Genomic DNA, 13,622 nt, shown 5'->3' with positions numbered 1-13,622 from the left:
CTTTTAATGTCACCTGACCTTGTGGGGTCAACAGGAGACAGCCATCCTCACCTCACAAGGGGAGGGGAAACCTAGACCAGAAGATTCAGAAACGTCAGGGACGGAGTTCACATCATGGCTCAGTGGTTAACGAATCTGGCTAGGAACCATGAGGTTGCGGGTTCGATCCCTGGCCTCGCTCAGTGGGTTAACCATCCGGCGTTGCCATGAGCTGTGGTGTAGGTTGCAGATGTGGCTCGGATCCCATGTGGCTGTGGTGTAGGCCAGTGGCTACAGCTCCGATGAGACCCCTGGCCTGGGAACCTCCATATGCAGTGGGAGCGGCACTAGGAAAGGCAAAAAGACAAAAAAAAAAAAAAAAGAAGAAGAAGAAGAAGAAGAAGAAGCAGCAACATCAGGGACACCGTGATGAGCAAAACCGTCCGGGGCGGACACATAGTCGGCAGGGCAGGGGCAGGGGGTTGGGGGGTGGCGGTGGCTGCACTCACAGTACCACGAGGCTGGACAGGTTCTGGAAGGCGTAGTCGGGCACGTGGCTGATGCGGTTGAGAGCCAGGGTCATGGCCTGCAGGGCGGGGAGGCTGCTGAGGGCCCCAACCGGGACCTCGGTGAGTGCGTTGTCATCCAGCCACAGGTGGCGGAGGGCAGGCAGCCCCTCAAAGCTCCCGTCCGGGACCAGGGAGATGAGATTGGCATCCAGGCGCCTGGTGGAGAGAGGACAGAGAGGGTAACTCCCCAGGCCAGGTGCCAGGCCAGCCGAGACCCCCGGGGCCTTCAAGGTGCTTGGGACTAAAGCTGGGGCCTGGCCCACGTCCCCTGGGTCCCACCTCCTCAAGCTCCCACGGTTCGCCTTGACTCTGACCCATGACCCTTGGTGTTCCTACTGCTGCCCAGGTTGGATCTGCAGCCCAGCTGTGGACAGTATGTCCCCCACACCCCAGGCTCCCAGCTTGTGCCCTGCTCTGGGGGGGACGCCACTCTTTCCAACCCTGTCCACCCCAAGGCCATATCACAGCAATGTTCTCACGGCCACTTCAAGGTCAGGTCCTTCCTCTTCATATAGCCAGACCGCCTACCAAAGACAAGCAGCGCCCTGCCACCCAGCACGCACCCTGCTCCCTGCCATAAGGACCCAGGGGTCTGATGGCCTCTGGGAGGCTCCTGGGTGTTGGAACAGGTGGACAGATGGTCCACACCCAGCGGCTCCATGGAGGCACGCAGATTTCTGATGCCAGTTCTAGAAGATCTTGGCTGTCCAGCAGGACGAAGAGACCACCCGTCTTGGCAGGTGCACCCAGGCGAAGCTGTCCTCTACCAGTGCACCCCTGGTCTGGGATGTGGGCCGAAACCCCACCACCCTAAGCAGCTGGTCCCCGGGGACGAGACAAGCTGGCCATGACCAGGCGTCTGCTCCTGGACTTTGCTGCCCTCAGTCGCTTTGCACAAAGGTTTGGTTCTCTCATATGGGCATACGCACCTACGTCACAGAAACCCCAGGCTTCGACCACAGGGGCCGGAAGGTGGCCTGGGGGTCCTTGCTCAGGGCTTGGTCACCCATCGCTCCAGGACCCAGGCTCCCTCTTGGTAGGTCCTTGCCCGCCCCCATCACCACGCAAGGTCATGGAAGGCACGCAGCCACATTCCTGAATGAACAAGTTGGTCCCTGCTTGCTGCTGGCTGAGTGGCCTGTGACCTGAGGGGACCTGAATGGACGGTCCTGCCTGGATCGGTTGGCACCCTGCTGCCTTGCTCTGACACCCCATCTACCACAGGGAGGCCCTCACCCCACCTTGCTTCCATCTGCAGGGACCCCAGCCAATGCCCAGAAGCTCCTCCTGGCCCTGGGAGCCCCCCATGGGCAGCACCTTAGTCCCAGCCTTCCCAGTGACCACAGGCAGCTAGCTGAGGCCAGAGTCACACTCAGACCACATGGTGGCCTTACGAGAGGAAGGGTGCAGACAAGAAGGGGGTGTCATGAGTGAGGGCCTTGGGCAGGAGGACTCAGGGCCAGTATGAACATGGGGCGCAGATTTCAGACATCGTCAGGAGGTCAAATCCATAAGGCCCAGCAACCGATGGGAAAGGCGGAGCCTGGCTCTCTGCAATTGCCTTTTCTTTTTCTTTGTCTTTCTTTCTTTCTTTTTTTTTTTTTTAGGGCCGTGCCTATGGCAAATGGAAGTTCCCAGGCTAGGGGTCCAATCAGAGCTACAGCTTCGTGCCACAGCCACAGTAACACGGGATCTGAGCCACATCTGCGACCTACACCACAGCTCATGGCAACGCCAGATCCTTAACTCACTGAGGGAAGCCAGGGAGCGAACCCGAGACCTCATGGATCCTAGTTGTGTTTGTTAATGGCTGAGCCACAAAGAGAACTCCCTGTCTTGCCTTCTTTTTTTTTTTTTTTTTGACACATTGTCTTATTTCATTCAAACACCAGTCTGATCATACATGGTCCAAGATAACCAAAATAATTAACCAAACATGCTGACAAGGTAAAGATTGGTTTTCGAACATCATAGCCAGTGATGCCACGCTTGGCTATGATCTCACCGACATAAAACCACATCAGCATCTCATTGGCCTCCACACCATTCAGCAGAGCTCCCCTGTGAGCCATTTGAAGCTACCAGTTTTGTTTGTTTGTTTTGTCTTTTTTTTGCCATTTCTAGGGCCGCTCTTGCAGCATATGGAGGTTCCCAGGCTAGGGGTTGAATCGGAGCTGTAGCTGCCGGCCTACACCAGAGCCACAGCAACACGGGATCCGAGCCACATCTGTGACCTACACCATAGCTCCCGGCAATGCCGGATCTTTAACCCACTGAGCAAGGCCAAGGATCGAACCTGCAACCTCGCGGTTCCTAGTTGGATTCATTAACCACTGAGCTGCAACAGGAACTCCTGAAGCTACCAGTTTGAGATTACTGACTTTGTGTTCAAGCTCTGTCTTGCTGAGGGGATCTGGGCAGGGGTTGGAGGAACCTGCTCAGCCCTGGCATCGTGCCCAAACGTGGCTAACAGAGGCTGCGAGAGAGTCACAGCAGCGCTGACCAGGCCAGAGCCTTCTCCATAGGAACACAGGACCAACAGGGGCATGGTTCTAGGACAGGAAGTCCGTCGCCTTTTCAAGGAAGCCTGGGTCCCCCAGGTGGGCTGCTCCCTCTCTGAAGCCCTGAGCTGGATTCTGGTGACAACCAGGGCACCAGTGTGGTCATTCGCCCACGCATGAGCCCTGTCCCAAGCCAGCTCAGCGCCAGGTGTGGTACCTGCACCCAGGCAGCAATGCCCCGAGGGAGGCCCCAGGTCACAGAGCTGGGGTTTCAACCTGGCGTATGACCCCAAAGCCACCAGCCTCCCTACCTGAGGCCAGTACTGGGGGTCTGGGGAGGGCGACACCTGATGGCCAACCTCAGAGGTCCAGCAAGGCCAGGGACCAACGACAGACATCAGGCAGGGAACAGCCTTCAGTCTGTGAGCTGGGGGGGTGCTGGGGTCTTCCCCTGCATGTGCATGTGTGAGCTCACGCGTGTGCCCGCTTTCACACGTCCCCACGGCCCTGATCACTCTTCCTGCTATGTTCGGTGCAGCCCGGAGGTCACAGGGCCTGAGAAAGGCCACTCCTCGTGGGCAGGGCCCCCTTCTCAGGGAGCCCCCGAGCCCCTTGGCCCTGTTGGGGGCCACCCCTCCTCCACAGCTCACCGAGGACCTGGGGCGGGGAGGGGACCTGCCTGAGACCCAGTCCTGATCCTGGGGCCAGGGACGGGCCAAAGCGGGAAACCCAGCGAACTGGCAGGTGAAGGAGCTGGGATGATGGTGGAAGTCGGTTGGTTCTGATTCTGCGTCTGGATGAGCAGGTGGGCTCGGGCGGGATGTGGACCCAGGCAGCAAGGCTGGATTTAGCAAATCACAGTACATGCTGCCCATTCAAATTTTAATTGTGGATAAACAGCAAGTTGTTTTTAGTGTAAATATGTCCCATGCAATATTTGGGACAATGCCCAGTTAAATTTGAATTTCCGATAAACAGGAACAAGTAGGTCCTGAGTGCCATCTGCTTTTTATGTGGTAGCTCTCACCCTGGGGCGTCCTGGGAGCACAGACTTGGTCATCAAAAAGACCTTGTCACAAATCCCCTCATTTAATCTGAGGGCTGGTGTCCTCAGCACTCCTCAGCGCGCTGCCCACAGCGGAGACTGACCATGACCGCACAGCTCATAAGCTGCCCGGCAGCCCCTCCTTCTAACAGGGAGGCTGTGCAGACGGACCCTGGGGTCCCAGGGCGGGGGGGGTGGGGGCGGGATGGGGGACTGGGCACCTGGTGCTTGTCAGTCCTCCTGGTGGTTTCAGCTGTGAGGACAAACACTCCCTTCGAGATGGCTCCCCTCGGTGCCCAGAGTGGGGGCAGGAGAAGAAACGGAGCAGCCTGCTCCCTGCTCCCCTCTGTTGGAAGGGCCCCTGCTCCCAGGAACCTTGGAGCCCTGGGGACCCTCCACGGACTCTGCCCAGGCCCTGGCAGGACAGGTGTTCTCGGAGTAGCTCCCCAACCCTCAGGCTAATGGGTCCACTCCCCACCTCCACCCACACCCTGTGCTGGAGGGCAGCTGGGCCAGGACACCAAGACTGGGGACAAGACTTGAGAAGCTCTGGAGCTGCAGGTGGGCTGGGCTTTGCAGGAGGAAGTGGGCAATTACAACACCTAAGCTCTGGCTAATGTCAACAACCCCAGTAGCCTTTCTGTGTCTCCTACGTACGTGGATTGGGCTCCCTGGGCGATTTCTGGTAGAAATCTTTCCTGCGGTAACAGGGCAGGTTGGGGGCACCTCACAGGCCGACTGGGGCCTGCCTGGGCTCTGGGACCTCTGGGATGGTCTCCCTTGGCCTAACCCTCCCCCCATTCCGCCCTAGGACGGTGGGAGGTGGGAGGAAGGGAGGAGCTAGGTGACCCTGAACCAGAACTCTTTGAAGACAGCACCTGTGCTGGTCCTGGTCCACCCCAGAGGAAGGACTGACTCTCAGCACCCAGATGGGGAAGGGGCGGCGGTCGGGGGGGAGGCTAGAGGAGGAGAGGGGGCTAGAAGGAGAACCCGCTGGGCCGTGGGGGCCTCAGGAATTTAAACTTCAACCCAGAGGCTTTGAGGAGTCTGGGGTTGAGGAGAGCTGGGGAGGTGGCGGGGAGGACAGATGCACAGAGCACTTGACCTTGGAGAAGTCCCCTCCCTCTCTGGGCTCAGCATCTCCACCTGCAACTGGGGCAGAGTGGGGGGCGGGGGCCTTTGAGGCTCTGTCCTTCCAGGAGTCTGTGCCTTCTCTGCACACGTTCCCCTCGGTTGTGTCCCTCCGTCCACAAGACAAGGGCTTGCTGAGCAGGCCGACTTACAGCCTGTGGCACTGCGCCCTGCTCAGGGCAGCCAACTCCATCCCATGGCCAGGCACTTCAGGATCAGACAGCCCATAGTGATTTTAAAAATCTGGCAATTTTTTTTTTTTGCCTTTTTAGGGCCGCACCCATGGTACATGGACATTCCCAGGCTAGGGGTCAAATTAGAGCTGTAGCTGCCAGCCTATCCCACAGCCATAGCAACGCCGGATCCAAGCCACATCTGTGACCTACGCCACAGCTCATGGCAACCCTGGATCCTTAATGCACTGAGCGGGGCCAGGGATCAAACCTGTGTCCTAAGGTATGCTAGTCAGATTCATTTCTGCTAAGCCACGACGGGCACTCCTTTTTTTGGCGGCTGTGAGCAACAGCTTAATGTGGGGCCTCAGTTTCCAGATCACGGGTTGAACCCAGGCCATAGTCATGAAAGAGTCCTAACCATTAGACCACCAGGGAACTCCCAATGGAGAATAGCTTTTTGAGAGAAACTTCTGGGACTGGGACACAGACTTGAGTGCAGGGAGCTTTGGGCCAAAGGGAGAGTTGGGGGGGTGCTTGGTGCAGGTGGGAGAAAGGCCAAAGCCAGCTCTGGACCTTGGAACCTTACCAAGCGTTTCTCTGGATCAGACTGCACGACCCCTGGGGGCTGTGGGCTGTGTCTCTCCCTGAAACCTGCGCACACTGGGCGTTCAGTCTGTGTGGATTTTGCTGGTTCTGACTGAGTTCGGGGGCTTCCAGCACTGCTCAGAGGACTCCACCAGGAGGACCGGGGTTGAGGGTATGGTCAAGGTCAGGTAACGAGACAGCGGAGAAATGAAGGCAGGTGGCCTGGAGCCCAGCATCCCTGCCCTCATCCATCGGGAGCGTGCCTCCCAGACACCCCGGGCAGGGCGGCTGCTCCCACCCCATGGCACTGCCAAGGTCTTGTGGGGAGCTGCGGTCACGTCCCTCAGGTCCCAGACAGGCCTGCACACATCCGGAGCCCACGGCCAGGCCTCCCAGAGTGTGTAGTTCTGAGTTCAGAAATTATACTCTTGGGGGTTGGAATTGAGCACGAGGGTCGGGGGTGGGCATCCCCGGAGAGTCTGGGGGGGCCAGGTGGGAGGTGGCCTGAACCACCAGAAGCTTCATATCAAGCTTCCCTGAGGGGGCGGGTAGGGTGCAGCAGAGGAGCCTTCAGTTCACCCCTGCAGCCCATGTGATGGGGTGGGGGCGCAGGAGAGGCTTAGAGGTAGGGCACCACCGTGCTCCCTGAGCGCCGCGCAGGAAGGCCGGTATTTGCTTGAGGAAAGTGATTTCATTAGCTCTGATTTACCCCCCTAATAAGATCCTTCCCTAGTACTGTCAGCCTCTCAGTGATCAAAGAGAGGATGCTGAGAAGACGCCAATGTCAATGCCCTCCAGGCGATGCTAACGCACCCACCGCCCTTCCCCTCCCCTGCCAGGAGATGGGCTGGACCCAGGAGGCAGAGAATGTGCTTCCTTTGTGTACATCAAAAGGGGTACCGAGCTTTCCTCCAGGCCACTTCGTGTGTTTGCATGGCAGCCATGGGTAAAAAACGACGCCCGCCCTCCAGGAGGCGGGGGAGGAGACGAGGGTGCAGCCTTCCTGCGCTTCCCCTAAAGACACAGACCTTCAGGTCTGGGCAGAAGGCCAGCTCTGCGGGGAACAATCCCGGAATCCTGGGGTGTGAAGATGCCAGGCACCCAGCCATGCCAGCCTCCAGCCCCTGGACTGGGAGAGCAGGCTGGCTTCCAGGCTTCCTGGGTCATTGGGCGGCTTGGCTCGTCCTTGTCCTATGGCTGCTTTGTGCTCATGCCAGCCCTCGGCCCAGGGGTGCCAGCCCTCGGCCCAGGGGTGCCTGCCCTTGGCCCAGGGTGCCGTGGCTGAGGGAGGGAGAGGCCCATGGGACTTTGCTCAGCTGTTCTGCAGAGAGAGGCAGCGATGTCAGGGGCTATGGGCAACGTCCTGTGTCCTAATGGCCGGCCCAGCAGATAGACGGTAGCAGTAGGTCCCTGGGACACGGACACCAAGCCCCATATGAACACTCCTAAAGGTGCTGTGGAAGGAGGGGGCCTCCGACGCGTCCTCCTCCTGGGCCCCCGTGGACCAGTGTGGGAGCTGGGAGGTTACCCTGCGTGGTGCCAAGGCTCTCCTCCCATCCCCCCACCATTCCCGCATCTGTCTGCCCATCCATCCATCCACCCTCTCAGACAGAGGGCCATCCCCGCGGTCTTCCTCCTGTTCCATCACCTACAGCTCTGGGTCAGCCTCCGCCCCCTCGCTTGGGCTTCAAGATCCCTTCCCTGGAATGACTCGCTTTCTCAGAAGGGCCCCCATTCTCCATCCCCCAGGGAATGTGCCCCCCCCATTCCTGTCCCAGAGTTCAGGGCCGACTCACCTTGCACCTTTGTAAGGGGTGGTGCCCTTGACTGACATCTGCATCCCCCTCCTCCCCATCGGGGCCCCTGACCTCACCCCCAAGGCGCTTGGCCCCCCGACACGCATCACCTTCGAGGTCCCCACTGACCGACAACCCACCGGCAGCCCTGCTCCCCACCCCCGCTGAGGCCCTCGGCTCAGGGACACTAGCCATGACCCTCTCCTCTGGCCGGGAAAACAAGTCAGAGGAAGCGGACTTTTCAGTTAAAACAGAGGAAAACATAACTACCTTCCCACTAAAACCGAGGAAGGGACAGAAAAAGAGGGAAGCTTGGCCCCTGATCAGCAGCAACACTTAACCAGGATCGGACCGCTCGGCCAGCTCTAGGTCAGTGGGATCGAGGGGAGTGGCTGAGAGTGAGGGGCTCCGTCTGCCTCGCTCCGTGCAACAGAGAAGCCCCAGCTCTTTCACGGAAGACGGAAGTCCCGGCCCCATCAGACCCCCGAGAATCACAGTCCAGAAGACCTTCCACGTCCACTCAGGCCGCACTACGGCAGGAGGGCAGCCTGAGTCAAGTGCCTTGAGATAAGCAGCATGTCTTGCCATGGCTCCACCATGCCATCCCCTGAGCTCTTAATACTCGTGCCTGGGCCCCGCTAAGAGTCCCCAGGTCCTCAGGGACTAAGCGGAACACGGGTTCAAGTTTCCGCTGGAGGTTCAGCAGGGGCAGCAAACATGCGCATGGACCTCCAGACTGTCCTTGGTCAGAGAGTCAGAGCCACATGGGACCCCAGTGCATCCGCTGAGATGCTGAAGGTTGGCCTGGGGCTTGGACACACCTGCGTCCCATCTGCATATCCAAGAAGCCGGCTGAGCCATCGGAGAGCAAAACCACAGAAACCCACGGGCCTCCCCGTGACAAACCCTGCACCTAGATAAGACGGTCTCCGCTAAAGATGGGCGGGGGCTGGGGTTGGGGGGAGCAGGGATGCAAGGGGACAACTGCAAACCCACAGTCACAGCATTATTACAACAGCCTAGGTGGAAGCAACCCGGGTATCCATCACGACTGATGGACAAACAAGATGTGCGTACACACAGCGGAGCATTATTCAGCCCTTAAAAGGAAATTCTAACACCTGCTACAGCGGGGATGAACCTTGAGGACCTGATGCTCGGTGAAACAAGCCAGCCACTAAAGCACAAAGCCTGTATGATTCCACAGAGACAGAAAGGTAGAAGGTGGTTGCCAGGGGCTGGGGGAAGGGGCAGAGTTTCGGTTTTGCAAAATGGCAAGACACCTGGGGGCGAGGATGGTGGTACTGGTTACCCAGGTTCATTTACTCAACGCCTCTAAGCTGTATGCTCAAATATGGCTGGGATGGTGCATTTTATGTTATGTACATTTAACCACATTTTTAAAATAAAAGTGTCCGAAAGAGAGAAAAAAAATTTGTGTGTGTGTGTGTTTTTAGGGCCGAACCTGTGGCCTATGGAGGTTCCCAGGCTAGGGGTCCCATCAGAGCTGTAGCCACCAGCCTACACCACAGGCATAGCAATGTGGGATCTGAGCTACATCTGCGACCTACACCACAGCTCACAGCAACACTGGATCCTTAACCCACTGAGCGAGGCCAGGGATCGAACCCATGTCCTCATGAATACTGGTCGGGTTTGTTAACCGCTGAGCCACTACAGGAACTTCGAAAAAGAGAAAATTTTAAAGCAACAATGTTTTCCAAATTCTGAAGAACAAGTGGTAATTGCATTCTAAAACCCAGGAAAAGAGCAAATATCTAAAAAAATAATTACTAGAATGAGAAAAAAAAAAGGAGGCTATTTGGGACCCTCCATAAGATAAGCAATTATGATGTTTGTGAAACAGGCGCAAACATCCATAGGAGAGAAAAGGCGGACACAGAGGAACCACAGCATAAAATGCGGAAAATAAAAGTAAATTCCAAGGACAGATGCAAAGATGACTGGAGCTGGAAGGGACGTGGGAGTGTGGTTAGAAGAGAAAGTCAACAGAGCAAAAATCAAACGTGCACCCAGCGAGAAAGAGCAGAAGCGGCACCAAAGAAAGTTGAATCAGCAGCGAGAAAGGATAAGGTGCTGCCCTGAACTCGGGACTCAGGCAGAACGCGATCAGATGAGGTCAGATGAGGTTCTCTCTAGAACTGAATTTGAACACAGATTTCCAGGTATTGCCAGAGATCAACCAAGGACAAATGGAGCAGAAGCACAACAGAGCTACAACTTTGGAAAAATTTTTTCTTTTTTCTCTTTTTTTGGTCTTGCCTGAGGCACGAGGGCCAGGGATGGAACCCACGCCACAGCAGCAACAATGCTGGATGCTTAACTGCTAGCATAACCAGTGAGCTCCTAAAAATTTTTTTGAAGCTAAAAAAAAAAAAAATTATAAAAATGTTTATTATGTCCCAGGCAAACTGAAGGAAAAGTGATTCATACCTAGACATTCTGGAAAAAAAAAATTTTTTTTCTTTTTGCCTTTTTTGGCCGCCCTGCGGCACATGGAGGTCCCAGTCCAGGGATCAGATCTGAGCTATGCCGAGGCTGCAGCAATGCCGGATCCCTAACCCACTGGGCCGGGCTGGGGATCGAACCTGCGTCCCAGTGCTGCAGAGACATTGTCATCGATCCTGCTACACCGGAGCGGGAACTCCAAAACTTTTAAATTGTAAAGATAAGGGGGGAAGGTCCTACCAGCATTCATGAAGAAGAAACACACTCTCCTCTAAGGAACAAAATGATAAGATCAACTCAGAATTTCCTGGCACATCACACGCCAGGGAGAAACAGAGCTACTTCTACAGGATTCTGAGAAAAACACATAATGACCCATGAGGTTTATAACCAGTTAGTGACAATTATTTGTGACGTCCACAAAAACATGTTCTCAAATAGGGAAGGGAGGAGAAAATACACTGAGTGGGATTTGGGTCAGGGGTTAGGTGTATCTTTACAAATAAAACTAAAGTTCATGTTATAAAATAAATACGTAAGCAAAATATAATGAAAAATGGACTAAAATTTCTGCTATCAAACATTAAAACGCCTAATGGCGTAGTGGTTAACGAATCCGACTAGGAACCAAGAGGTTGCAGGTTCGGTCCCTGGCCTTGCTCAGTGGGTTGAGGATCCGGCGTTGCCGTGAGCTGTGGTGTAGGTTGCAGATGCAGCTCTCGGATCCCGCATTGCTGTGGCTCTGGCGTAGGCCGGTGGTGACAGCTCTGATTGGACCCCTAGCCTGGGAACCTCCACATCCCGAGGGAGCAGCCCTAGAAAAGGCAAAAAGACCAAAAAAAAAAAAAATTAAAAAAATAAATAAAACGCTTAATGAAGGAGTTCCCACTGTGGCTCAGTGGTAAAGCACCCGGCTAGTAACCATGAGGATGCGAGTCGATCCCTGGCTGTGGTGGAGGTCACAGAAGCACCTCAGATCCCACGCTACTGTGGCTGTGGCGTAGGCCGGCAGCTGCAGCTCTGATCTGACCCCTAGCCTGGGAACTTCCATATGGCATGGGTGTGGCCCTACAAAGGCCAAAAAAAAAGAAAGTATCAGCCCAGACAGAATTCTTAACCCACAGGTCACGCCACAAAAATTCATGATACGTCTACACGCCTGCAATGAACAGACCAAAAACAAAATTAAGAAAGCAATTCAATTGACAGTAACACCAACACAAACAGGAATAAATTTAGCAAAAAGTACAAAAGTTTATACCTTGAAAACATAAAACGTTGTTGAAAGCAATTAGAGACTACCTAAATTGGAGTTCCCATTGTGGCTCAGTGGTTAACGAATCCGACTAGGAACCATGAGGTTGCAGGTCCGATTCCTGGCCTGGCTCAGTTGGTTAAGACTCCGGCATCGCCATGAGCCGTGGTGTAGGTCACAGACGTGGCTCGGATCCCGCGTTGCTGTGGCTCTGGTGTAGGCCAGCAGTTACAGCTCCGATGGGACCCCTAGCCTGGGAACCTCCATGTGCCTCCAATGTGGCCCGAGAAAAGATAAAAAGACCAAAGAAGATAAAAATAAAAAAAAATAAAAATAAAAAAAGACTATCTCAATAAATGGAAAGATATATTCATGGATTGTTAAGATGGCAACACACTCCAAACTGACCTACAGGTTCCACACAACCCCTATCAAACTCCCAGTATCCTTTCTTTTTTTTCTTTTGCCGAAATTGATGAGTTGATCCTAAAAATTTCTATGCAAATTCAGGGAGCCAGAATAATCAAGACAATTGTGAAAAAGGAGAAGAAAGCAGGAAGACTCACGCTTCCTGATTTCAAAATCTATTACACAACTACAGACGTCAAGACTGGATGATACTGGCATAAGGACAGAAATATCAGTCTATTACATAGAATTAAGGGTCCAGAAATAATTCACACATTTATGGGCAATTTTTTTTCTTTGTAGGGCCATACCCACAGCATATGGAGGTTCTCAGGCTAAGGGTCGAATCAGAGCCACAGCTGCTGGCCTACGCCACAGCCACAGCGACGCCAGATACGAGCCACGAATGCCACCTACACCACAATTCATGGCAATGCCAGATCCTTAACCCCCTGAGCAAGGCCAGGGATCGAACCCACAACCTCATGGTTCCTAGCTGGATTGGTTTCTGCTGTGCCACAACGGGAACTCCAGTGGGCAACTGATTATTAACAAGGATGCTAAGACAACTCAATGGGGGAAAGAACAGTCTTTTCAAAGCATAGCCTTGGGAGTGATGAAATGGTTTGCAGAAAGAACTCACTATCTGCAGGCAAAAGAATTAAATCGAACCTCGACCTCACACCATACAAAAATATACGCAAAAGAGATTAAACACTGAAATTCTTTACAACTCTTAGAGGAAAACATAGCCATAAATTTTCCTGTCCTTGGATGAGGCAATAGGTTCTTAAATAAAACACCAAAAGTACCAGAAACAAAAGAAAAAGCAGATAAATTGGACTTCATCAAAACTGAAAACTTCCGTCCTTTAAAGGACACTATCAAGAAAAGGAAAAGCAGAGTTGCTGTCAAGGCGCAGCAGAAATGAATCCAAATAGCAACCATGAGATTGCGGTTCTATCCCTGGCCTTGCTCAGTGGGTTGAGGATCCAGCGCTATGAGCTGTAGTGTAGGTCGCAGACGTGGCTTGGATCCTATGATGCTGTGGCTGTGGCATAGGTAAGAAGCTGCAGCTCCAATTCGACCCCTAGCCTGGGAAACTCCATATGCCTCAAGTGCGGCCCTATAAAGACAAAAGACAAAAATAAAAAAGGAAAAGCCTCAGAATGGGAGAAAATATTTGCAAATCATACATCTGATAAGGGACCTGTAGCCAGAATAGTTAAAGAACTGTTATAAACCAACAACAGAAAAAGACAATCTGGTTTAAAAATGATCAACAGATATGAATAGACATTTCTCCAAACGAGATGAACAAATGGCCAGAGTTCCTGTCGTGGCACAGCAGAAACGAATCCAACTAGGAACCATGAGGTTGCAGGTTCGATCCCTGGCCTCGCTCAGTGGATTACGGATCCGGCGTTGCCATGAGCTGTGGTGTAGGTCGCAGATGCGGCTCGGATCCTGTGTTGCTGTGGCTGTGGTGCAGGCCAGCAGCTGTAGCTTCGATTGGACCCCTAGCCTGGGAACCTCCATATGCCACAGGTGTGGCCCTAAAAAAAAAGAAAAAAGAAAAAAGAAAAAACAGCAAACAAAAAAAACAATATCCCCAAATTGAAGACAAGCAAATGGCTACCACCTGGTAACAGGTACACAAAACATGGTCTATGCATAGAGTGGAATGGCATCCAGCCAAGAGGAATGA

General features: G+C 54.0%; 1 protein-coding gene across 1 annotated transcript in view; it reads right to left on the bottom strand.

The window, feature by feature from the left end:
• The window catches only part of LGR6 (leucine rich repeat containing G protein-coupled receptor 6), a 94,182-nt gene that overhangs the window by 36,593 nt on the left and 43,967 nt on the right, over positions 1–13,622 (bottom strand). The window contains exon 5 of the mRNA XM_047755279.1: positions 489–704. Within this exon, the coding sequence (XP_047611235.1) occupies positions 489–704 (216 nt within the window). The remainder of the gene's footprint in view (positions 1–488; positions 705–13,622) is intronic.

The sequence above is a fragment of the Phacochoerus africanus genome, chromosome 12, assembly GCF_016906955.1.
Source record: "Phacochoerus africanus isolate WHEZ1 chromosome 12, ROS_Pafr_v1, whole genome shotgun sequence".
Lineage (NCBI taxonomy): Eukaryota > Metazoa > Chordata > Mammalia > Artiodactyla > Suidae > Phacochoerus > Phacochoerus africanus.
Note: the sequence above shows the minus strand (reverse complement) of the source record. Positions and strands in the feature narration are given on the sequence as shown.